This window comes from Sinocyclocheilus rhinocerous, unplaced genomic scaffold (genome assembly GCF_001515625.1).
Source record: "Sinocyclocheilus rhinocerous isolate Xijiao unplaced genomic scaffold, SAMN03320098_v1.1 scaffold1164, whole genome shotgun sequence".
Taxonomy (NCBI): domain Eukaryota; kingdom Metazoa; phylum Chordata; class Actinopteri; order Cypriniformes; family Cyprinidae; genus Sinocyclocheilus; species Sinocyclocheilus rhinocerous.
This window is the reverse complement of record NW_015643253.1, coordinates 1,003,980-1,024,662: the sequence shown is the minus strand read 5'-3', so window position 1 is coordinate 1,024,662 and position 20,683 is coordinate 1,003,980. Positions and strand designations below refer to the sequence as shown.

The following is a 20,683-nucleotide window of genomic DNA, read 5'->3' as shown; positions in this document are numbered from 1 at the left end:
AATGAATAATAGTTTGGGAAAATTAATCCTGCACATAAGAAAAGCTGTCCTTCAAGTACACAAAGAAATTCCTTTCAGCCACTGGAGAAAAGATTTCTTTGGTTCACTTGGGGTTGAAGGTCATCAAAACTCGCACTTTGCACCTCATCAACACAATAAAAGTGAACCAGGCGGAGAAGACATTTAATCCCTAATTATATTAATGATGCAATTAGAACATACACTAGCTTTTCCTGTGAAGGGGACGGAAACCGGTAGCGATAGCTGCTATCCGGGGACTTCACTAGTGTCAGCCTGGACCCTCTGATGCTGCTGTGATGCACACAACAAAAGAGTCGCGGCTCGCATAGCGCCGCTCGTGCAGGAGTGTCTTTCGCTGCGTGCAGTTGTCTTTGAATGTTGACCTTGGTACGGAGCTCCCTAGCGACCGAGTAGTGAAGGAATACATGTATACGAGATCAAACCTGCACTCGGGCCTCACCTGGCACTGGCAGTCTGATGTCTGACTTTCTGAAGAGCCTTTGCTCCAGCCACACTTGTCAAACGCTGCTGCTGAAATTAACGAAAAGTTAATTCGCTTTGATCTCTCTCAGGTATGCAGAGGATAAATTATTAGTCATTGACAGATCAGCCAAGTATTTATAATCGTCTTTCGCTGCGTGCAGTTGTCTTTGAATGTTGACCTTGGTACGGAGCTCCCTAGCGACCGAGTAGTGAAGGAATACATGTATACGAGATCAAACCTGCATTCAGGCCTCACCTGGCACCAGCGGTCTGATGTCTGACTCTCCAAAGAGCCTTTGCTCCAGCCACACTTGTCAAACGCTGCTGCTGAAATTAACGAAAAGCTCAGGTATGCAGAGGATAAATTATTAGTCATTGACAGATCAGCCAAGTATTTATAATTCATTAAAATGCTATACAGAGCTGACGAAATGGAAGGTGAATGACTTTTACAAAGACTAACGCGAGTTTAACTGTTGGCATTTACCCAATATCAATAAATCCTCATTCAAGTAAAAGGTTATGTAAGCTGACAATAGAAAACTGTACCTAAAAGATGGAAAAGTTTGTTAAATGTTCTTTTAAGCTTTAATTAAGTGAAATAGACTGTTTACTGTGAATCACAGCTAAAATATGTTGATAATTTAAATTTTATTCCAATTTTATTAAGCAAATCTTCCATATTGAACCTGACACATGATTAATTACTAGCTATTAGCTGGCTAGTCTCACTGGCTGTTGCTATATCATGCATGTTAGCATTAGCATCTACGTTATGTAAGGTCCTGCCCCGGCCAAAAACGTTTTCAGCTAATCGAAAGCTTTTCTTAACCAGTTAGCATTATGCTAAACTTGTGGGCTGTCCTGTTAGCTTTTTAAACAAACAAACTAGACCCGTTGGAAAAAAATTTGCCTTTGGCGACATTTCTACAAATTGATATTGCATTGTCTCTTGCACATTTGCAAACAAATGTAGTGCAATGCTGTACCAGGTGAGATACTGAGCAAGTTTACAGTGTCAGAAAATCCATACATATGGAGCTAGTTATGTGCTGCAAATATCAAAAATGTATTAGTTTACAAATCATTTGCTGTAAATGCTTTGAGGTCATAATATAGTATTGTACATGGAATTGCATGAAAACAAGTCTTTATTAATCAATAATCTGCTCCTGTAATAATTTGTTTGTGGTAAAAAATTATTGGTGTTTTACTACAACTGTGTTCATTTCAGCTGAAAACTGCAATCATTTACATATTTTTCGTGATTAAGGCGTATTAAAATAGTTGTCTGTCATTTCTAATTAGGCACCTAATTGAGTACCCATAAAAGATTTTAGTTTTTTTAGGATAAATTGTAGTTTTTGAACATTATGTGGCCTTTTGCAACTGCCTGAACATAATAGTAATAATTAATTAATAATTGGTGTTTGCAGTGACCACCGCAAGCCCTCAGCTTCTTGATAAGGGAGAAACTGAACATCTGCAACCTGATATACATTAACAAGGCCATATTTCAGGCTGACTTTGGGTTTTACCAAACAAAAGGCCACATTTGCAGCACAATCAATATGGAAATACTTGTCTGTGCTCCATATAAAAAAAAAAAGCCTGCAGAGGAGGTTCAGGGAGGGGCACTGAAAGATCAAGCTCCATTCGCAGATTACAACATTTGATGGATACTCCAAAAACATGGCAGTGATCTCTATTGATCGTCTTGGTTCTAATCAGAGAGTGTAATTATTGACTCCTGTGAGGTCGTTTGGGCAATTTTATAAATGCCGTTTTAAAATTCAGGTTTGCACATCATGAAATGTGGTTAAATTGGACCAATTTGACTATTTTAAAATTTAAATGTATACATCCAGGCTTTTGGGCAAACTTTTTCCAAAATTTAATCAAACGAGACAAAAAGAGGTTCAGATTACACTCTTAAAAGTAAAGGTTCTTTATTGACATTGATGGTTCCATGAAGAACCTTTAACATCCATGGAATCTTTCCATTCCACATCAGGTTCTTTATAGTGGAAAAATGTATAGGGGATTTTAAAAATGTTCTTCATTCAGAAAAAAATCTTTCTTTTAAGAACTGTTTACGGAAAAGTTCTTTGGGGAATCAAAATGGTTCGCTGTTAAAACCTCCACTTGGAAGCTTTATTTTTAGGAGTGTACTTTGGTAGAGAGGTTCTTCACATGAGCATCTGTAGAGAAGCTCCTCGCTCTCAGTGGAGCTGCATTCGCACAGCCTGACTGCGGACAGGTTTCCAGAGTGTTTTACCCCAGCTTTAATCTATATTAAATGATTAGTTTCACAAGATGAAAGCCTGTTGTTTGTTTAACAAAACTTTCCCAGGTACAGTCACTGCCTGAAGCCTGCCAAAGGTTGAAGATACAGAGAGAGAGAGAGTTTGCACAACCCAAACATGTTCTTCAGGCGTTCTTGGTTCTAGAAATTGACATCAGCGCTGCTCGTTCTTATATATTAAACATATGTAAGCATACTGTATATAGAAGCATTACTATATTCAAACCTGCCTACGAGGGGCAAATTTATCAGCAAGTCCTTTGCGTTGTTGACGGGTTAAAGGGACCTTTTTATTAGCCGTAATGCTGGGAAGAGATCTGCCGGGAGATGGAATAATTGTTTGGAATGGGGATTCTCAGCGGACTCTTCTGAGCTTGTCAGCTGGTGTTTGAAGTGTGCGCTGACATTGGGAAAAACTCAAGGGCAAGTGTTGAGCAGGAAACAGGCTCTTAAATGGAAAAGGGAGGGGAGCGAAAGAGAACAGAAGAGGAAAAACAAAGGCTTGTAAGTGGCGTTTGTGTTTTAAGTTGCTTGTGTATGTTTGTATATGTGTGGAGAGAGTTGCTTCTTAACTTTTTTTATTAAATATGAGATATAACCATTTCCCTCAGAGACCCTCGAAAGGCTTAAGAACCTCAAGGATCTGGAAAAAAGACCTTGAGTTTTCCACTTTGAGAGTCAACCAACATGAAACAAAGTGGAGAAGGACTCCTCACTTAGTCTACACTCAGGTGTGTCTCTCTCTTCGTCTAAAAGTAAAGAAAGAAACCAGTGTACTTTTAGGAATTTGAATATGATATGAAACGCCACAGGGCCTGCAAACGTCCCTTCTGGGGTGGGATTGTGTGCAGTTGATTGTCTTGTTGTGTCCATAAAAGCGTGCTGTGGCCAAGAAGATGCCCTTCAGTTTGAGGTGGATGTATTTTTTATTGTATAAAGCACTATATAAATAAAGGTGTTGGCTGTTTTGAGTTGATCTTAGTTAAAGTTGTTGTTCGCAATAGCACAAGTTTTATTAACCATTGAGGTACAAGAGGAAATAGTCAAAGGGTGTTTATGCCATGTAGGTATTACCGTAATTATGAGATGACTGTTGATGTTCACAAACTTAGGAATAATTTGTTTCTATGCTCATAATACCAAAATGGATCCATGTCCAACTTTGTTTGTGTTTTTATAATGTATTTTTAATGTCTTTTATTTTCCAAACATTTGTTAACACTAACTCTGAAGTTATTTGTAAATATCCAAGATTTGCAGACAAATGAATAATAGTTTTTTTCTCAGGGGAGGTTTGTATATACAGTGTCAAACACTGTCATTTTAGGCCACTCACAACACATGCTTGACACTGAAAGTCTGTGCACTCCAACCTGGAACAAGGGGATAAATTATAGCAAACAACAAAAAGTTGCATGAAGTTTCCCTGGGTGTCCTTATAACAGGCAGTGCACGGCATGTCTCCTTTGAAGTTAGTGTTGGAAGCCAACGAGGGACCTTGCAGGCGGGTAAATAAAAGATGGAGCATTTCTCCCCCCCTTTCCTTCGCTGGTTAACAGGGCAGCCCCCGCTGATGAAAAGAACATTAGCTTTGATTAATCAATCAATGCCCTGGCGGCCCGCTCCTTCCTGTCAATGACTGGGGCTGCCAGCAGCACACCGAATGGAGGTTAGCGTATGATCCAGACCCCTCCTTACGGCGTGGCAAACATCCGGCTGCGGTTCTCACGCTGTGATGCCTGCCGAAATCCCCCACAATCGATCTTTAGACCCTTTTACGGCTTTAATTTGTGAAGTCTTTCCTGCTAATGACTCTGTTTGAGGTGTATTCATTTTACCACCGCAGACTTCATCCTATCTGCGCTTCCTCGTTTGAAGTCATTTGAAGTTTTATCGCTGCTATAGAGCCGAATAACAAGCAAAACATTACAGAATATTGAAACCAACTTTTGCAGTTTATAGACATTTTGACTTTTTCACAACAGTGGAGGTCCATCATTGGGTTATCTGAGTTGATTTGCTAATTGAAAATTGAAAATTTGTATTACATTGTTACGCCAGTAGGTGTACAACAGGTGACTGTCTTTATGAGTGAGTCATTGACTTATTCACTCAACCAGTTTGTTAGAAAACACTGATTCATTTCAAAATGAAACAAATAACTGTATTTATGAGTGAATCATTGTATAATTCACTCAATCGATTTGAATTGGAATGAAACACTGCGTGTTGTTGCAATGGTTCTGCTTTGGTTTCATGGTTAATTATTATTTTTTTATTTGTGAAGCAAAAATACTGTAAATATTGTGTCTACAATGTAACTTAGTTGCTTTTATACAAAGTTCAATTAACAAGATCATATTTGCAATTGTATTGAATATTAGCAAAGCCACTCTGCCTTGGGCTGTTGAACTTTAATGCTAATGTACTAATGTATAATATTCACTCTAATCTCTGAACAAGTAAACGCATATCTAGCAGTTTTTATTAGTAAGATGAGCTAGTCAACACTATGACCAACCTTAAAAATCTTTCATATGTTTCACAACAAACCTTACTAGTTTTCTTTCTAATGGCTTGCTATGCTCTGCAAATGCAAATGTAATTTCATATGACAAGGAAAGTAAACTTTCTTTCTGGAGTTGTGGGGTGGGGGCTCCCAGTGGGGGACGGAGTGCTGAAGAAGCCCTGTTCCAATTCTGTCATCGTCAAAGTTTGACATAATAAGCGACTGTTCACGTGCCTTTGTTGAGTGATACAACACAAGAGCAGGGTCCCAATTCCTCACTGTTAATTTTTTGTTGTTTAAAGGGAAAAACACAAGATGTCTATTCCTTTAAGGGATGCTTGGCAGTGCTTATGCTAAGTAATATAACAAACCCGTCGTGATGTCTGTTTGAGCACCTTTTATCTTTCCAAATCCACAGGAGGGCTCTACCTTTACCATGTTGGAGAGAAGCGGCATCTCTGAAATAATTTAAGTAGCCCTTTTTTGAAAGCCCAGACAAGTTAAGAGAATTCACATCTAAGATCAAAGCTGTACTGTTGCAGTGCCACTGGAGTAAGTATTGGCTCTCTAGCTTTCTATGTTGTGATCAAGTGCTGTTTTTTGTGGTTAAAAGGCTGTGCAAGATTTTTCTAGCGTTTAACTATAAAGTTGAGTGTGTCTACATGTTTACTGCCAGGTGTGTGAACAGCAAATTAAGTGTCAAGATATATATGATGTCCACTGATGGAAAGCAAGCATTTATTATGTAACAGCTAAGAGACTGATTTATCTCTAACACCAACATTAATGTAAAATCAACAATGGTCATTCATTCTGTTACTTAAAATTATTCAATACTTCAGCTGACTTTAAAAAGAGTAAGTGATTAGTGCACTGAAAAATTTAAATTCTGAGTGAGAAGCAGCAAGTCCACATTACTGTTTTCTTGCTGTAGCTGCTGGAGATACAATGTCAGCGCCAAAGAGGCATTACAAGTGTTGTTTCGGGATGCACCAACGAACATATGAGTGGGGTATGAGTGGTTATGAACGAATGAATGAAACGCATTTGTCCGTGTTTCACTCATCTCGAATCGCGCTCGCGGAAAGCTTTTGCTTTAAAGGGACAAACACAAAAACGGCGCGTTTTGGCTCATACCCTAAAAGTGGCAATTTCAACAAGCGATAAAAAATTATTTGTGGGGTATTTTTAGCTAAAACTTCACATACACACTCTGGGGACATCAGAGACTTATTTTACATCTTGTAAAAAGGGGCATAATAGGTCACCTTTAAGTCGCAATTGCCTTTTTTCATGCTGTGCCAGAAACAAAACCCAGCATAACAGCAGTCTGTTTTACTTATGTGCTATTTCAAATCTTATATTTATATTTATTAATTTAGCAGATGCTTTTATCCAAAGCCACTTGTAGGATACAAGCAGAAGGAATAAACCAAGCGTGTAACACAACATAAGTAATTTTACCATAGTGTATTCCTGTAAGCTTTGGAGTAGTGCAGCACTAGTTAAGAAGTGATTTTTTATTTATTTTTTTGTTAAGAAAAAATAGTTCATAAAAAAGGTTTGTTGAGTGCTATCAGAATAGGTCTTCTGAAACTGTACGATAACATTGTGTGAAGAAAAGTTCAAAATTATTTGCAGATAATGTTGAATCTAGCACATGTTCCAGTCTAGAATTAAAAAAATGGCTTTTGCAACCAATGCCAATAGTGTATTTATTTATTTATTTATTTACTGTGGCCTGTTCCTCACACAAAGCCATGACTTTGTATGACTTCAGATGTCATGAAGTATAGTGGATTAGTCATGTTAAGCCATTTATTATACAAAGCGTCATTGCATTTAAATTACACATATTTATCGGTTTTTGCTTTCCCTGGGAATCGAACCAATAACCTCACACCATGCTAAACTTTTAAAGCTACAGAAAGAAATTATATTTCTACATAATTCCATGAATTATTGACAGAATTTTCACATTTAGGTGAACCGTTTCTTTAATAACACCCTGATGTTTGTGTAAGATTCTTCCGAACACCATTATGTGTAAGGTTGAAGACAAGAAAGTTCTTTCTCTAGTTTCTTTATTCATCTCTTTTCATTCTTGACAGATAAATCTGCTGGGATTTTCTCTCTTTTTTTCCCTTACACAAGAACATCTCTAATTTCATCAGCTCTCCTGACTGACAAGCATCATTACGGATAAAATTATCTTGGTAATTATCCTGCCGAAAAGAGATTTATTTCCCTTTGTGAGGAGGAGAGCGGATCCATGGGGCCACGTAGTGATCTGCAGCGTGGAGACACTTCGTTAAAATAAGCATCCTAATGAGACGAGCCCTCCTGCAGAGCGCTGAGGCCCAAGCGTTACACCTAGCAGGAACACTCGCTTTTGTTCAGATGTGCTTTAAGTAAGCGTGAACACGGTATCGTCTGCATTTGGAGGGTCACTTATACAGGAATTCACAGTACGTAATTATCTTAATTTGCACCCCGGAGCCATATCCGATATGAGACCTTCCGCCCATAACTACACTGACGTAACTCACTCGTAGGCCTGTGCCACAGAAAGGTGTCAAGCTACTGTCGGAAATGTGAGATGATGAACAGAGAGTTCATTGACTGAAGTACTTTGAGGTATTTAGTTTGGCAAAACTTTGCCTGTAGTTGCAGTTTTGAAAATTTGTATATTAACTTGCTTGAAAGCCGTCTCTAGACTTGTCAGTTAACATGCACTGGTTAGCTGAATTTAAAACCTTCATAAACACTAGCATTATGATATTTCGAATGATAGAATTGTTTCTGTTTCTTACACTCTAAAAAATGCTGGGTTAAATACAACCCAGTGCTGGGTTAAATAGGGACAAACCCAGCAATTGGGCTGTTTTGACATTGTTGTTTTTGTCCCTATTTTACCCAGCACTGGGTTGTATTTAACCCAGCATTTTTCAGAGTGTAGTAAATCCCATTAATGTATGATTTTGGCTGAAACATTTATCCAAAGTGATTTACAGATACATTTGATCAGTATGTGTTTCCTGGGATTCGAACCCACAACCCATTGCATCAGACTTATTTCGATACAGTGCTTTTTGAAATATGTATATGATTTGTGTTGGTAATGTTTTCTGAAAGTGACACTTGAGTCTCCACTTAACTGTTGTTTGTGTGTTAGATTTTCATAATTGGTCATTAGCAATTGTACAGGTTGACAAATTTTGTCATTAAACTCAGAGTTTAGGTGAAGCTGATGGGGAAACAAGCTCTTTACGATAATGAGCACCAGTGTTTGCTGTAATTAAGTGCAGAACAAGTGGCCTCTTTTCCTAATGGCTTTGCTAGTTAAGGGTCATTGTGTGGATAGATTATTAAAGACTGAAAGAAATTAACAGGCACCTGCGGGAACTGTAGGACAACTTTCAATAGTACACAAGATTCTTAACCAGAAGCCGTCATGTTTTTTTCTGTGATATTTCCTTCTGGTAACCTTAGGTGACATTGCTAGATGTTTGCAGTTGCAGTACAGATGGACTAAGGGGATCTCTAACATTAAGCAAGGTCCATCCATCCATCCATCCATTTTCTATAACACTTTATCTTCTGCAGGGTTGCAGATGGGTTGGAGCCTATCCCAGTGTCTTGGACCACAGGCAGGGGACACCCTCAATGGATGGCCAATATTAAGCAAGGTAAAAAAGTGTACATCATTTTAAAGGCCCTTCACGTTTTATTTATTTATTTAATTCATTTATTTTTTTGCGTACCGTTTTCACTCTTTGTATCTCTTACTGGGTTGTTGTTCTTCCAATCTAAACGATTAAACTTTTAGTTGTCTGTCTAATGTTTTATACGGAAGACCAGTACTGTTACATAAGAAAAAAAGATCATGTTTTGGTAAATCGTAATTATGACATAAAAAGACTAAAGTCACAATTATGAGATAAAAAGTCACAAGTATGGAAAGAAAAAATGCCTTTTTATCTCATAAATATGACTTAATATGTCTAAGTTGTGTTCATGAGATAAAAAGTCAAAATTATGACAAAAAGTATACATACAGTACTAAGACATAGTAAGTCTAGTACAGGGATTCTCAAATCTGGCCCACGAGATCCACTTTCCTGCAGAGTTTAGCTCTAACCCTAATCAAACACACCTGAGCATGCTAATCATTGTCTTCAGGATCATTAGAAAATCACAGGTAGGCGAGTTTGATCAGGGTTGGAGCTAAACTCTGCAACGCATTGGCCCTCCAGGGCAAGATTTGAGGAACCCTGGTCTAGTATCTCATAATTCCAACGCTATGATTTCAACATTTTATCTAAATTTTGACTTTATTTCAACTTTTTTGCCTCAGAATTCTGACTTGGTGTCTAATCATTTTGACGTTTTACATCATAATTGACTTTTTATCTCATTAACTCATATTACTAAGATTTTCTTTAGCGCAGAATAATATGAGACTGGAGAATATAAGCATGTAGAGTATATCTAGATGGTTCACTCCTATTACTATGAATGGGATAAACTGCAGCATGCAATATGGCGGAATAAATCACCAGTAAATCACCAGCCAATCGCCAGTTGGTAAAATCTTCATGTCACTGCAGTTGCCAGTAAGCTCCTGTTGCCATAGTAACAGTTATCCATGTAAATGCATAAACAATGTTCTCTAAAATGCTTACACTCTTCCATATATACTTTTTAGGAATGTAAAAATATATTTACGTATGATGTTATAAGTTCTTTCCACATCTTTTTAGCAAATTTTGCCTTAAAGTAGTTTATTGTTGGCTAAAGTTACATCTGCCAGTGACGAGTATAAATCAGGCTTCAGTGTCGCTTGCAACTGGACATGCACACTGGCTGTACCTGAAATGCTTGCATTTAAGTACTATTTTAGCATAAGAAACAAGGTTTGAGTATTTCACCATTCAAGTAACTAGGAGTTGGTCTTGCATGCCTAAAATAGCTGCCTGGAGGAATTGCAAATATGGCCGCAGAGTGACCTGATTTTCTTTGAAATGGACTTTGGTAGCACTGTTGACATGGACAGTGGTCAGACATACTGTTTGGTAATCATTATGCAAAAATATTTAGCATAATGCACAGTTGGCAAATCAGAATCAAGTATTCCAGAGAACCATGTAAAAAACAGAGGTAGACGTGTTTTTGGAGGCATAAAACTGTCAGCCCTATCAAAGCAGGTCACCTTCACAAGCTGATTGCATGATGTGAAATTTATGGCGTACACATGCACCGAAGCAAGTATTTGTACATACTCAGCATTCTGCTTTTGAATGTCCAGGCACAGTGCACGTGACAGTGCTGGAAGAAATGTAGACGCCGCCTTGGGTCGATACAAAAATGTATGTGCTTGGAGCCTAGGAGGCATTCAGTAATGAAATCAATAGCTGTGCTTGGCTCCTAGCATTAAGATCATTGGTCTGGCTGCTATTTAGTCATCGTTGTCCTACAACCTGGGTGCAAGTTGGCTACCAGTGAAAAATCAATAAAGTGACACCACAGTCTGCATCCCAATTATTGGTGAGACTGGTGAGAGATCAATTCATGTGTTGGCCATTAACAGGTCCTTTTGGGAAATCATACTGCATTATTTGTGTTCGGTTCTCTCTCATACAAGCGCTCTCCTTCCCTGCCTCACTCTAAAACAGCGAATTATACAAATCAACAAGAGATTGTACAGCCAAAGACCTAGTTACCTTGTTTTGCTTTGCCTCATGCGACCCTCACATCAGTGATCTCACAATAACATGTATTATTAGGTTGTGTGCTATAACCTACCAGAGTTGCTGCAAAATGTCACTTAAAATAGAAACTTAGAATGTCATTTAGAAAGACATTAAATAACATCAAGCTGTAATTATTTGATTGCATGATTGATTGATTTTTTTGTGTGTGTGATTCTTTTAAAGGGAAGAAAGAAATGCTTGTTACAAAACGTTCTGACTAAATTGTGGCAAGGAATGCGCGAAGTAGCAAAAAATAATTAATACTTTCAAACAGGTTTCCTGAACATTTCCTCATCTGGACAAACAGATATTCTGCTGGTCGGGATGCTCTGAGCTGTATCTGTGTTAAAGTCTAATCTGAACTCTAACAAAAAATATTTTTACATTAAAAATGATCTTGTCACCCTGAGATTTGTATATAAGGATATAATAATATGCTTTGTTGCCTTTGCAAAAAAAAACTGAGCAAATTCATAAATCATGGAAAATGTTATATTTAATCAAATGTTTTTTAAATAGATATTTACATCAAGTAAATAAATAAAAGGAAATCAATCAACCAATAAATCTTGGAAAATGTGATATTTATTCAATTGGTTTAAAATAGATATTACGTCACCCTAAAATTTGTATAAAAGGATATAATGTTTTGTTGCTTTTTCTAAAACAAATAAGACTGTAACATTTAATCAAATGGTTTAAAATGGATATTTATTTTAATTTTAAATTGTGTTCATATAAACTACTAAAGTCTGAGGTTGATAAGATTAAAAATTTTTTTCAAAAAAATAGTTTATCCTCACCAAAGCTGCATTTTTTTTAAATAAAAAAATACAGTAAAACAGTAATATTGTGAAATATTATTAAAGTTTAAAATAACTAATTTTTCAGCAGCCATTACTCCAATCTTTAGTGTCACATGATCCTTCATAAATCATTCTAATATGTTGATTTTATTCTCAAGAAACATTTCTTATTATTATCAATGTTGAAAACAACTGCTTAATATTTTTTTGTGGAAACCATCATGCATTCTTTTTTCCAGTTTTTTTTTTCTTTTTATGAATAGAATGTTATAAATGTTATTTACTATCACTTTTGATTAATTTAATGCATCCTTGCTGAATAAAAGTATTAATTAACTGACCTACTGACCTAAACTTTTGAATAGTGTGTTTATACTTAACTTTGCTATGTATAAAAATGTGTTCAATTAATGCAAATGAAAGTTGCTTTGCCAACTGTATTGTAAATGTTTTAAACGTTCATACTTTGTTGTTTTTAATGAAATACTTTGTATTTATTCTGAATTCATAATATGTACACCACTTAAAGATTACCCAGTTCAACCTGATATAAATATTTCATATAATTGAAATTCATAAATGCAAAAGTGTTGAAGAGCCAAGAAGTTGTGCTTACACTAGGCAGCCGTCCAGTTTTCAAAGTCTTTTTTTTTTTAAATAAATGTGAAACTACTATTAAGTCTAAAGGAAAAGCATTAGCGTTCTTCAGTTGAGGTGCAAATCCAACACTAATGATATGTGTCTTGCAGCATTATTATTCTGATGGTGAGGTTGTTGACACCTGACACAGACCACACTCTTAAATCTCTGACTGCAGCACAACATCTTTAAATCCCTTGTCCCACGTTGATTGACATCTCTCATGTGCTTCTCTGGCAAAGTAGCACAGCCCTACATTTCTCCCTGGAATGGTAAACACGAGGTAAAACATATTACTAGGAGAAGCCAGCAAACGGCAGCGTGTCAGTAGGAGAATATCTCATCAGTCCACATTCTTTATCAACTAGCTCTCCGTGTCACACTTTCTCGTGCAGCTCATGCATATGTAAAGACCAGAATATGTTCCAGCAGAGATAAGGATGTTGCTCGCACCTGCAGTGTCTTACAAAAACACAAGCACAATGGCAACATGACGTGCAGCTGTTTAGCGTGACAGTGGTGTAATTGTAAGGAGGGAGAAGACGTCTTGCTCTTCACTCAGCTTGAGGCAAGACTAACTTCTCTCTTCGAGATACTCTATGGAGGAAGATGACAGGAGCGGAGAATGACTAGATCTCTTTAGTGCCTACAATTACATGGCATGATGCCTTATGTGTGCAGTCAATAGAATAAGGCCTAACGAAGCAGATATCTTAAACACATGGCTACAAGATACCATTAGTTAAGTGGGAATGCACCATGCGGCGTTCAGCATAACACTGAAAACATCTGAGGTAAAAAAATGAGGCACATTTATATAGAAGCTGAAGAACACAAAATGTAGATTTGTTCAGTTGACAGGCTTTTTATCCTAAGCAACTTCAAAAACCACTCTCATGAAAACTGGTAATAATTTGTATTGTCAAAATCGTGACTTCAGTCATACGACTTATTTTATTTGTTATTTTTTAAAGTTTCTTTTTCTCATAAAAATTCCTATAGCATCTCATGAGCCTGGGTCGGAACCTATAACTTTGCCATTGCTAGTGTCATAACAGCACTTTAAATTAATTTCTAGAAGCGTTTTGTGATATACTTGTGCTAAGTAAATCAATAATAAAGTGCCGAGTTATGACAGTACTTAAGTTTAGATGTATTGTGCGATACAAATCATAACTTCAAAGCTTGAAAACACTGTTTAATTATTAAATTGAAACAAAACTTCCCTCAGACCTTGTTTTGTTTACGTCTAGTATTAAGATCCATCTCAGTAAAATGGAAGCCACAGAATAAAACATTTTTAAAAAGTAATTGCAACTTTTTATCTCACAGTTCTGAGTTTATATCTCACAATGCTTACTATTTCCTCGTAATTCTGACTTTCTGAGAATTCTGAGTTTATATTTCGGATTTCTTTCTTTTTGTATGAATTCTGAGTTTACATCTCACTTTTTTTGTTTGTTTCTGCCATAAATTAAAAAAAATTAAATAAAAGGGTATTTGTGAGTGTTTATCTCACAGCTTTTTTTTCTTGCAATCGCAATTTTATAACTCACAATTCTGACATTTTTCTTTTTTCAGTTTCTCAGAATTGCAAGAAAAATGTCAGAACTGTGAGATGAAAAGTAGACATTTTTATTTATTTATTTTTTAAATCATGTGGCCGAAACAGGCTCCCATACAGCTGATCTGTATAAAAGTGGTCAGAAAAGTATATTTTGATTACATAGGGAATAAAACGTTCTTATAGTGTTACAGTGACTGTTCACAGAATCACACTTTTACTGCCTGGGTAAAAAGCAGGTGAGATGATATTCCAGATAAACTGTGGGTTGAAGTCAAAATATTTGGCAACCCCCCTTCCTTGTTACATAATGTGACAAACAGACTTAGAAAGTCACCATAAAATGCAAGCTTGTACTTGCCAGCAGTGTTATGTACTGTAGAAGGAATCAGCAGTTTATTGTTTGATTTGGCTGGAAGACCTTACTGTACAGATCAAAATAATCTCGGATTAATCAATTATCCTCAAGACTCCAAAGTATTATTAGCCTGTTGACATTACTACAACAAAGCAGTCAGGCTAGAAAGGAGCAATGGGCTGGCTCTGGTCCAAGTAGGCTGTCCTACGTGAACTTGCAATAACGAAGTAGGCTGTCCTACGTGAATTTACGCAATAACTAAACTCAACTATTTCAGATTTCAAGGCATTGACAAGCACTTGTTATTCGCAAGAGTCGTCAACCAGGTAAGCGAAGCAATTTCCCATGTTGCCATAATGTTGTTACAGTATATCGCTGCATTTTGACTGGAAAGGGTGTAACAAACAAATTTAAATAATGTACACATTTGGTCAGAACTGCAAGCGAGTGACGCGACCGAACTCAAATGAAGCTGCAATATATTGTAGTAGTTACGCTCACTTGTGGTGTAAACAGGTTCAGTGAAAACTGCTCAGTGTTTTTAAAATAACTTTGAAATAGTGCGTCGGTAATGATTTTATTCGATAAGGTGTGAAAATATGATCCTTGATAAGTACAGTGGTATTTCTTCAAGCTTACAACTGTTTGTTCAATAATAGCGACGTCCTCTTCGTGAACGAATCGTTCTTTTGAGTCGGATCTTTTTAATGAATTGGTTGAACCGGTTCACAAAACGACGAATTGTACCGAGTCTGATAAACAAATTATTCAAATCTTGACTGTATGACATTTATCAACATACAGACGAATTGGTTTCAATTAACTGTAAAACAAAACGTGAATACGTGATGGCGTAGCGTAAAGGAACAGGTGAGTTGTTTTATGAACCTGTTCCAAAGAACAGTTTCACATAAATTCTGAGCTCCCTGGTTCTTGATACTTTTGGTCAAGATTTCAAAGTAGAAACTTTTATTAGGCTACAGTGAATAAAAGAGAATCTTTTCCTAACTGAAAATAATAAGTGTGTTCGCATATGTTAAGATGTCTTACTAATGTTATTGTCGCCTTACTTTGCTTTTATTCTGTAATGTTCTGTGTTGTCCATGGTAGGAAATTTAGCAAAATGGCTAATCTGATGAACAATGACGTGTTCCTGGCCTTCTCCACATATGCCACCATTGTCATCCTCAAAATGATGTTCATGGCTCCTCTGACTGCATACTTCAGGATAACCAGAAAGGTGCCATTGGTTTAGAAAATTCAGTTTTATATAAACGTCAATAAAGAAAAGTACTTAAGACTGATTCATTCAGCATAATATTGAAATTAACCTGACCATTAAAATAAAGGCAAGAATATACAGTATGCACATAATGTAGAGCTATTTTTGTCAGTAGTCCTGTTGAAAATGGCACCCCTTCAATCAGATTAGGGGCATCTGGTAAAATTTACTGCAGTACTGGGCAGATTTGTCTTTTTGGCCTGTATAATAATAGTAAACATCCATTTTCCCCTATTGATTAAATTTATTGGATTTTCACGTTCAAAACTGGCACTTTGTCATGTTATTTACCAAAATTTAAAGACTAAAATTTGATTTATATTGTATCAATTACGTTTCACTATTCAGGATACATAATAATGTGTTTTATTGCAACAAGGATCATGGCTGCTAAAAATAAATGAATAGGTGTCAAGGTTTTATATTATTGCTTCTCAGTATTATATTTAATGTCTTTCTGTTCATCATGCAGGCCTTTTCAAACTGGGAGGACACTGCGATGGGCAAAAAAGAACCAGAGGAGCGAAAGAAGATGCTTCAGACCAATCCTGATGTAGAACGTGTCCGAAGGTATTAGCAAAGTTCTATCCTCGTTTAACCTGTTAAGTGGGAATATTCTCTGTGATTCTTGCAATTTTGAATTACAGGTGCCATCAAAATGACATAGAGAACATCATTCCCTTTGTGGTGATTGGTCTTCTGTATGCATTCACGGGGCCAGACCTCTCCACAGCTCTGCTGCACTTCCGAGTGTTTGTGGGCTCACGTTTCATCCACACTGTATCTTACGTTTTGGCTTTGCCCCAGCCTAGCAGAGGTCTGTCCTGGGTGGTGGGAATGATCACAACTTTCTCAATGGCCTACAGGGTGCTCACCACAGCACTCCTTCTCTAAAGACACCATAGATCTGCAGAACAGAAGAGGCCTGTTTTATATCTTTTTATCATCTCTGGTGTTATATTTTCTCATTAAACTGTATGCAATTCCTAATAAAATCTGTCAACATGTCATCTGTATTTTTGATGAATTTTCAGTTACCAGTTAACTCATCTTTTTTTTTTTTTGACAACAGTCAACAAGTCGTTGTCACAGTGACTCAGCATTAAAAAGAGGGTTGCTATCAGGCTTTTTTAGGATGCATTCCAAGTGCGCAAACCTGCTTTTCTCCATTGTTTAAACGTGACCTTTTTATTTTAGATTTTAACATATCTATTGCAGTCTTATCTCATCTGCTTGAGGGTGCAAAGAACAGTTTGGGAGATATTACAAAATCAAGTCAAAGTTTATTTATGTGAAGTGCAAAACAGTGCAGCATGCAACATTTTTGACGTTTTGTGTGTGTGTGTGTGTGTTTCATTGTTTACATTTACCATTTTAAAACGGTTTAAAAGTCTATTAAATAGACTATAACATGGCACAACTTACCCATGTAGTGTGACAAGATACACCAATACTGTTTGCATGTTGTTACAAAAGAGTAGGTGTCAGTCAACTGTATTTTTTTTCCTGGGCCGTATTTTTAAAAGTAGCTTTAAGATTTGTGCTTAAAGAGTTAACTAAGTCACCCTGATAAATATTAATAACAATGTGATAACTAGCATTTACATTACGTTAATCGCATTTGAGACAAGATTGGCGACTGCACTCACCATTGATATGTAATAAGTTCGTGCATTTCTTGAGAATCGAACTCATAACCTTGGCGTTGCTAGTAATATGCGCTACTGTTGGAACTACAGCAACGTGCCCTAGGAACTCTTGGTATAAATGTAAACAAATTGTACCAAAAAAAAAAAGTTGCATTAGTATAACAGTTTATGGCCGTTCGACACGCCCACCATCTCACGTTAGTTCAGGAGTGAAACCGAGTGGCGTCAAAAAGGTGAGTAAAGCATCAAAACGCTAATATTTCAACTTAGACTTCACTTTAACTTCTTGCTCGTGTACGTTTGTTTGTTTCTTTTCAATATTAAGGCTATATAAAGTGCATTGGCATACATTTGTGACATTCGAGACCGCCTTCGGCGTCCTAAGTTCGCTCTATTGTTTCCATTATACTGGTAAACAAACAAATCGACACATGTTTGCGCAAACTATATTTGATGTAACAATATTAAACATCCAACATATAAAATCATTTATATTGTGCTACATTAACAGTATTAAATTAGATAATTTGCTCTGTTTATGTACCTTAGCTGTTCTAAATCCAACTTTAAAAGGACAAACTGCTATACGCCGGTTTTATAGAAATATTTGCTTACGTATAACTTGTCTTTGTGGTATTTTTTATCCATTTTCGGTAAAGACAATTCTGTAAATACCAGATCGTTTTTAATTTGGTGCTTGGCTGTGATACTGAGAAGATGCTGGAAAATCCAGTTTAAACTGGCAGCTGTTTTGGAACATGGTTTTTAACTAGTCCAAGTTGGTATAAATTGGACAAATTTATTTGGTAAGGCAATAGGAGGGGTGATATAAGATATTTTCTATCATATTAACCAGTAATGTTGCTTTTGTAAGATTTTCTATATCAAAATATAATGAAAGAATGACAAATACTGTGTTTAGACTTTTGATGTATTTATCTATTTATGTGTGCCTTTTGTTGTTTCCCACTTGTACTCACTGCAGTTTGAATAAAGATGGCAGAAGTTGTGCACATGATTGACAGCGAGGTTTTCCTGGCCTTCTCCACATATGCAACCATAGTCGTCCTCAAAATGATGCTCATGAGCCTCATGACCTCATACTTTCACTTGACAAAACAGGTACGCTACTTATTGCACTCAATTTACTGCTTATGCAACCTGCATTATATATTTTTTCAGCGTTTTTCAATGGGCTGTCAAGCACTTATTTTTCCCAGATTTAATGGCTCCTCTTCTAGGTTTTTTCAAACTTGGAGGACACCGCCTTAGTGAAGACCACAGAAGACAGGAAGAAGCTGGTCAGGGTGGATCCGGATGTGGAAAGAGTGCGACGGTAAACATATAAATGGTTTTATGACAAGATCACTGGGTGAGCGATGAAGGTGCTACTGTTGTTGTCTCTTTTTAATGCCATTACTCTTGAATCACAGGTGCCATCTGAATGACCTGGAAAACATTGTTCCCTTTGTGGTGATTGGTCTTCTGTATGCACTCACGGGGCCTGATCTCTCCATGGCTCTGTTGCACTTCCGGGTGTTTGTGGGGTCACGTTTCATCCACACGGTGGCCTATATGATGGCTCTGCCCCAGCCTACCAGAGCTCTGGCCTTTGGTGTGGGGCTGTTCATAACTTTTTCTATGGCTTACCGGGTGCTCACCACAGCTCTTTTTCTCTAATGGATGGCATTCACTTAATTTGAAACAATTTCATTTTAATTTACTTGCCTTTTGCAGTCTTGTGTCAAAGAAAATGCATCGAGGAACCAATTATAATGCTGTTTTTGTGTCACTTTGTTTTAATTTGCTCATTTTTGGTGCATTTTCTATTGGCTTTCAGTACCACAGTCCCATGAATGCTTTTTATAGTGTGAATGAAACTAAAAATACGGCTTTACACTGCTGATAATATTTAATGTAGTAATCTTTAACTCCTGACACACATTTGAGGATGAGACTACAGCTTTGACTCGTACTGTACACTAAACAGACATTTGTTTTTTGTTACTTATTAATCACGATAAGACGTTAAGCAACAACTTTGGATTGTATTTAATAACTTTGGAGTGTCAGTTATTTAGGCCTATGTAGGTTTGTGTGCTTTTAACAGTTTCACAGTAGTTGCAAAGACAAGCAAAGGAAAATAAAGCATCAATGAATGGCAACAGAACGTTTATTAATGGATTTAATAGTTTAAAAATAAAAATGAGAATGTTTCTGACAAGTGCTTGCAGTGCTTTTAATGTTGCAAGTGTGCAGGAAACCAGTGCTCGTTGTTCCACTAGAGGGAGCTATTTGAAAGCCCAAGTGTTACCAATGTTAGCCCAATGTTTGTCTAATGCACACGGAGCACCTCTTTATTTGTTTCTAATGCACCCTTGGCATGCAGACACAAAATAACTTATTCCTGTGCCCACTATCTGACCGTATTCTGCCTCAGTAGATAAACTGAACTGTTTTATACAGCCTCGCTGCTAACGTTAGCAGATGTTTGGTAAAAATAGCCCTGCTTAACAGTACAAGGATTGCTATCTTATTATTCATGCTTCACTTATTATCTTGCTATGTTATGAATAGCTTCATTGCTAATTTCATGCAACTTCGAACAGTCACTGTAACATAATTATCCTTAGATACATTAAAATGGATCTTTCAGTGTTTTTACTATTAAGTGTTTCAGCTTTATTTGATGATTTTGAAGTCATAAAATCTAAGTTCACTTTGTTTCAAACAAATTCAGGACCTCCGTTCAGCTGCGACCAATCAAATCTTCTGGAAACAACTCCTCAACTTTGAAGCCAAGCAAGAATGTCTGAAATTCTGAACTACATGAATGAAATTGAAGGTAAGTGAAAATATGAATAAACCTATCTGGGTTTAAGACTGTGAAAGTGTTACAGGAATTCAGTTTTGCACTGTCGGACAACTTTGGAATCTTCTGAAACGCAAGTTGTCACTGACTTTAATTTTGTGACATTTCTAAGTGAAATGGCACATTGAACAAGAAAACATGTAGGGTGGAATTTGATCTATTGGTTGTTGATTGGATGGTTATGAAAAGTGAATGTTGTATGAGTCGTATCACAAGAATAGCAAGTCATTTTGATTAAAAATTACCTTGCACTGATTTATCGTTCACATTAAGACCAGCAATGTGCATTAAAAAACAGAATAAAATTTGATTGTCAGACTTTCAATGGACAAGCTCTCTGAAATGAGACCATACTTATATTAAGGGCTCCAAAACTAGTTAAACTCACCTATGTATCCTTCAGCTGCTTCGTCCTTCTCTTTAACCAGCCCTCTCATGGTGT

At 36.8% G+C, this 20,683-nt stretch overlaps 2 protein-coding genes and 2 long non-coding RNA genes across 6 annotated transcripts in view; all 4 read left to right on the top strand.

Moving 5' to 3' along the window:
• Positions 1 to 2,779: 2,779 nt before the first annotated feature.
• Positions 2,780 to 9,002, top strand: LOC107757226 (uncharacterized). Its single transcript, XR_001641906.1, has 4 exons — positions 2,780 to 3,313; positions 3,421 to 3,540; positions 5,737 to 5,870; positions 8,925 to 9,002. It is a non-coding gene; the product is annotated as an uncharacterized LOC107757226 (long non-coding RNA).
• Positions 9,003 to 14,669: 5,667 nt separating this feature from the next.
• Positions 14,670 to 16,728, top strand: mgst1.2 (microsomal glutathione S-transferase 1.2). The gene is made up of 4 exons (XM_016574694.1): positions 14,670 to 14,764; positions 15,549 to 15,678; positions 16,193 to 16,290; positions 16,368 to 16,728. Exons 2-4 carry the CDS (start codon positions 15,562 to 15,564, stop codon positions 16,612 to 16,614), a joined length of 462 nt encoding a protein of 153 aa, XP_016430180.1. The 5' UTR covers positions 14,670 to 14,764; positions 15,549 to 15,561; the 3' UTR covers positions 16,615 to 16,728.
• Positions 16,729 to 17,353: 625 nt separating this feature from the next.
• On the top strand, positions 17,354 to 19,539 carry mgst1.1 (microsomal glutathione S-transferase 1.1). 3 transcript variants are annotated; one of them, XM_016574692.1, is made up of 4 exons: positions 17,354 to 17,602; positions 18,366 to 18,491; positions 18,611 to 18,705; positions 18,803 to 19,539. In XM_016574692.1, the coding sequence occupies exons 2-4, from the start codon at positions 18,366 to 18,368 to the stop codon at positions 19,047 to 19,049; spliced, it is 468 nt and encodes a 155-aa protein (XP_016430178.1). In that variant the 5' UTR covers positions 17,354 to 17,602; the 3' UTR covers positions 19,050 to 19,539. The 3 variants fall into 3 exon arrangements, with proteins under 3 accessions (XP_016430178.1, XP_016430176.1, XP_016430177.1); XM_016574690.1 differs by having other exon boundaries at positions 17,356 to 17,602; positions 18,355 to 18,491; XM_016574691.1 differs by lacking the exon at positions 17,354 to 17,602 and adding an exon at positions 18,156 to 18,175 and having other exon boundaries at positions 18,355 to 18,491.
• A 49-nt stretch (positions 19,540 to 19,588) lies between these two features.
• The window catches only part of LOC107757266 (uncharacterized), a 40,047-nt gene continuing 38,952 nt past the window's right edge, over positions 19,589 to 20,683 (top strand). Inside the window, exons 1-2 of the long non-coding RNA XR_001641919.1 lie at positions 19,589 to 19,863; positions 20,110 to 20,214. This is a non-coding gene — a long non-coding RNA (uncharacterized LOC107757266). The remainder of the gene's footprint in view (positions 19,864 to 20,109; positions 20,215 to 20,683) is intronic.